Source organism: Physcomitrium patens, chromosome 25 (assembly GCF_059467195.1).
Source record: "Physcomitrium patens ecotype Gransden chromosome 25, ASM5946719v1, whole genome shotgun sequence".
Classification (NCBI taxonomy): domain Eukaryota; kingdom Viridiplantae; phylum Streptophyta; class Bryopsida; order Funariales; family Funariaceae; genus Physcomitrium; species Physcomitrium patens.
In genome coordinates, this window is record NC_143434.1 from 6554443 (window position 1) to 6558656 (window position 4214).

The window sequence follows — 4214 nt, forward strand, 5'->3', positions numbered from 1 at the left end:
AGGCTGTGTCTAAAGTACAAATACTGGTCAACTTCCATCGCAGTCTATAAAATATCTATGTCAGAGTCTATCATCAATTACTGAAGTCCTTTGCACGCTTCCAGTAGTTTAGCGGTTGGGCGGAGGTACCTGGAAGATTTGACCATTTGATTCCAGGTAATCCTACCTTCTATTCAACAGAACAGTATCCAGGACAAGTCCAATCTGAGCAGAAATGAAGCCCATGGAAATTGAACCGACTTCGGCATCAACTAATCTGTAGGCATGACGAAATTTTTAGCATCTTTTAACGTGAATGGGAAGCAGGTGTGGGGGAAATTACTAACTCACAGGAATATTTTAGATTTCCATTGAACAAGTCTCATAGATTCAGTGTAGAGTATGTGCTTGAAGCAGAGTGCAAGTAATGAATGGGCTATGCTTTGAAACATGGTAACACCAAGCAGTCAAAGACGACACAAGCTTACTGATGGAAAGCATAAGCGAATAGGTTCTGGTGCAAGGGGTCCTCAAGAAAATCGAAAAGGTTATCTATGGGTCCTTTCTGTGTAACGAGAGCTTGCACATAGAATCCTAACCACGCCACCATTGCAAGACGGCCGTTCTTCATCTCCTTCACTTTCAAGTCCTCGAAGGCCGCGGCGTCTTTGGTTAGGCCCAGAGGATCGAACAAAGCCCCGCCTGGGTAGTTCACGTCGCCTGGTAGGAAGATTCCCAGCGGTTCTAATGCCTCAATGCCACAGTATCTTGCATACTCTGGTCCAAGCTGCAAGTAGATACACAACAGAGTGCTAAATCAAAACATTAATACTTGTCCACTTTCATGCTGTGTTTGTTTCTGGCATTAACACACACAACGAGCTAACACAGGCATAGGAAAGTACACAAAATCATTTGCCCCATTGTTGATGCGACAGAAAAAATAAAAAAATAAAAAAATTCAGATGCGTTGGATGTTGCTGAAATAATACCATGAGAATGACTTGACAGAATGCAATAACAAGAATTCCTTGAGCACCAGCAATGTGCAGGCCAGGAATACCCAGGTAATCAAGTGTGTCACCCTGCAACTCAGCGTCCGGGTGTTTTAGTATGCGCTAGCTATCACTGAGATTTGTACAGACTTGATTACTAGCTCTCAACTTATTAGAAGATTCAATGCAAAGCAAAAGACCTGTCATCTTTCAGTTCATGTGCAACAAGAAGAAAGCAAGAACTGCAGAGTAAGAAAGAGCGCCAGTTGAAATTATTACCTGAAGTTTAGCATATCCCACTTTCCACCAAACAGGCTCCGAAAATTGGACTCCACCAAAGCGGTCCAGAAGCTCCGGGATTACTACACCCAAAGCAGCAAGCATTGCCCAGCGAGCATGCAAGATCTCAAAGCTGATCACGATGAAACAATAATGAAGGTAATTCCATTAGTTTTGTTACGAGTAAGCTTGCGATGGAAAAGGAATCTCACACAAACAACCGGAAAACAGTACATCACATATTTGAACACACTAGTGCATCCTTTGTGGGCATACGATTTAAGCAACATGAATAGATTCTTTCAGAATTGCTAGCACATCCCAAATAAAGCTGAAGGAACACAACACGAGATGATTGATATGGAAATACATAACATACTTGAAATATCTTTCGAAAGCTGTAGGATCACGAGACAGTCCTAAGATATCAAACCCGTAGTCACCTGGAGCCTCTCCCTGAAGATGATCTGGATAATCATATGGTATTGGACCTAACCACTTTGGGCGACCTTCCCTGTACCACATACTGCACTGACACTCAAATATCAGTCATTGCTGACAAAACAACCCAACAAAATTTTAAAAAACATGCCATATCGTGCCGCGCAATAGTGTATAGATGCAAGCAGGCAGATCATTGACTTCTACGGGTATAAATAAATGTTATCGACGTGAGAGTAGACATCTTTACCTCTCATCTCTTACATTACTTTGAGCTTCACGAGCCTCGCCTGCAGCTTCCTGAGCAGCCTTCTTCGTCTTCAGCATACGTTGCTGGAGTTGCTCCCCAATGGAACTGTTGGCGATGGCTTTAACTAAGGTGAATGGGAGCGCAGAGAAGACTACTACTCCTGCTAGCTAACCACATTATCCAAACAAACACCCTGAGCAACGTCATCGACACACGCACCACCTATATTGTACGTTGTGAAAAGAACGAGACAGACAAATTTGAGATGGGTTATTCTCGGGCTCTTATGCTTAAAAACTAGTGCAGTCCCCCCCCCCCCCCCCCCCCGCCTTGCAACATAATCAATTTTGCGTTCATGCAAATGCTTGAGTGATTCTATTAAATTTCCGCCAACCAACGTACCTCCTGCCAAGCTGCTCTGCATCGAGGAAGCTGTCCATTTCGACGAGTTATAGATCCACAGTTCTGCTTTACTTCCGCACCTTTAAATGGATTCTACAAGATACACAAGCAAACACATGCTGAGATAGCAACCACCGCAACATTACATTTCTCGCAATCAGGAGTCTGTGTTTCCATTCTCCTGAACAGTTTGAATTCCTTGGTACAGTCACCGACAGCACGAATGCGCTAGCATAGAGGTTACAGTTGATTTGATGCTACACTTCAAAATTGCACCCCAAATTGCAATTGTTCATTTTCTTATCTACTTTGTTTGGTGCATATAACACACTACAATAAATTGCTATACATTAACCACCAAATACTTTTTAGATAATCAAACACATACTCTAGCGCCCCAGATAAACCCTAATCAAAGACGACGAAAATCAGAGTGCAACGTTAACCCAATCGTGGAAACTTCGACGGACAAATCGAGCTTTCTAAATCGATAATTGAGTACTTAGCTTCTCTTTCTCAACCATTAATTTATTCAGTGTAGTGTAATTAAAATTGATGCACCAATTCACAGAGATATTCCAGCTGCTAGAGCTTCACTTTCGCAAGCGTACGCGTTCCGAATTTCCAAGTATCCTAGTCACTCCGCAAAACCAGAAATCTCTAACAAAACATTCCTGATAAAGAGCTGATGAACTGTACCCCCAATTTTGACTTCCATTGCCTTGTACTGTGAGCAAAGCTAGATGGATATGAGTTCTGCGCGCTGCAACCGGAATAGGACAACATCGAACCCGAGACGGAGGCCGCCATGCTTCAAAAAAAAAACAAAAACCTAATAGGATGATTTCGCCACAGAAGCTCTTGTATCACACTGCCGAAAAGACCGCGCACTGCTCCTACACCTGAAACCATCTCATCGTACACAGCAGACTGAGGAATTTAAGGACCACAGAAACGCCAGATGAAATTGGGCCTCAGTGAAATCGACACGATAATGACCACATAGTCATAGAATGCGACAAATTAAATGAAAAAAAAAAAAAAAAAAAAAAAAAAAAAAAAAAACGTTAGCTCACAGAAAGCTGGTGCACCATTTCAGTGCCGAGGTAACCTTATTCCTAAATGTGAAGCAAAACCTGCTGGCTCTTCTACAAGACAAAAACCTGACTTATGGGTTTGAGACTGAGTTTGAGCACAGCCATGCCCGAGCAGAAAACTATCCGTGGCAACAAAGCAGACACCCACCACTTTTTGCAGCCAGTTGGCGATGCTGCAAGTCGAAAGCAGTGAGTGGCTTGCAGAGCCACCACAGATTTCATAACTCCTGGCATTGGAAATGGAGTGTGTGTGTTTTCTCACGCTGTGACGCAGACGCGCGGCTGCTGCTTCCCAGGAAGATTTGGACCACGATGACGCAACGCATCACCCTCCCTCCCTTTCTCCATATTTGGGTCTCAGAAATTGAAGGCTGCTGCTCTGTAGTGGGAGCATTTCCCGTGGGTTTGTGGGTTTCTCAGAAAACAACGAAAGACCTCATCTTGATTGATTGGGCAGATTGTCACACTGAAAAAGGATAAAAGGATAATGGAAGATTGGAGATTATCGACGATCTACGGCGAAGCAACTCTGGAAATTAATTGTGCGGAAACCCATGTGGCGGTTTGTAGCTTTTGTTCGAATACTTGCAGTCTCAGCAATCCCAATTGTACACATGCGATTGCTGGGAGGTAAAGAGTTGGGATCTTCGAACAATACAAGTGAAACTTTTCTGTAAGTTTTTTTATTGGTGGATGTTGCCTAAGAAAAAGATTTGATTAAAAAAAAAAAAAAAAGAAAAAAAAGAAAAAAAAAAGCCAATTGGAAAGTGG

General features: G+C 42.8%; 1 protein-coding gene across 12 annotated transcripts; it reads right to left on the reverse strand.

Moving 5' to 3' along the window:
* Nucleotides 1-322: 322 nt before the first annotated feature.
* On the reverse strand, nt 323-3808 carry LOC112277596 (chlorophyll a-b binding protein 7, chloroplastic). 12 transcript variants are annotated; one of them, XM_024510125.3, is made up of 8 exons: nt 3706-3808; nt 3046-3248; nt 2347-2439; nt 1945-2111; nt 1633-1779; nt 1254-1386; nt 972-1064; nt 323-766 (listed from the first exon to the last, which is right to left on the reverse strand). In XM_024510125.3, the coding sequence occupies exons 2-8, from the start codon at nt 3154-3156 to the stop codon at nt 464-466; spliced, it is 1047 nt and encodes a 348-aa protein (XP_024365893.1). In that variant the 5' UTR covers nt 3157-3248; nt 3706-3808; the 3' UTR covers nt 323-463. The 12 variants fall into 12 exon arrangements, with proteins under 12 accessions (XP_024365893.1, XP_024365891.1, XP_090103538.1 ...); XM_024510123.3 differs by having other exon boundaries at nt 3592-3803; XM_090247412.1 differs by having other exon boundaries at nt 1945-2104; nt 3438-3803.
* Nucleotides 3809-4214: the final 406 nt, after the last annotated feature.

Coding starts and splice junctions, on each gene's coding strand:
- LOC112277596 (XM_024510125.3), bottom strand. CDS start 3,156: ATGGCGGCCTCCGTCTCGGGTTCGATGTTGTCCTATTCCGGTTGCAGC. Junction 1,780..1,944: donor AGTAATGTAAGAGATGAGAG/GTAAAGATGTCT, acceptor GTGTCAGTGCAG/TATGTGGTACAGGGAAGGTC. Junction 767..971: donor TCTGTCAAGTCATTCTCATG/GTATTATTTCAG, acceptor ATCTACTTGCAG/CTTGGACCAGAGTATGCAAG.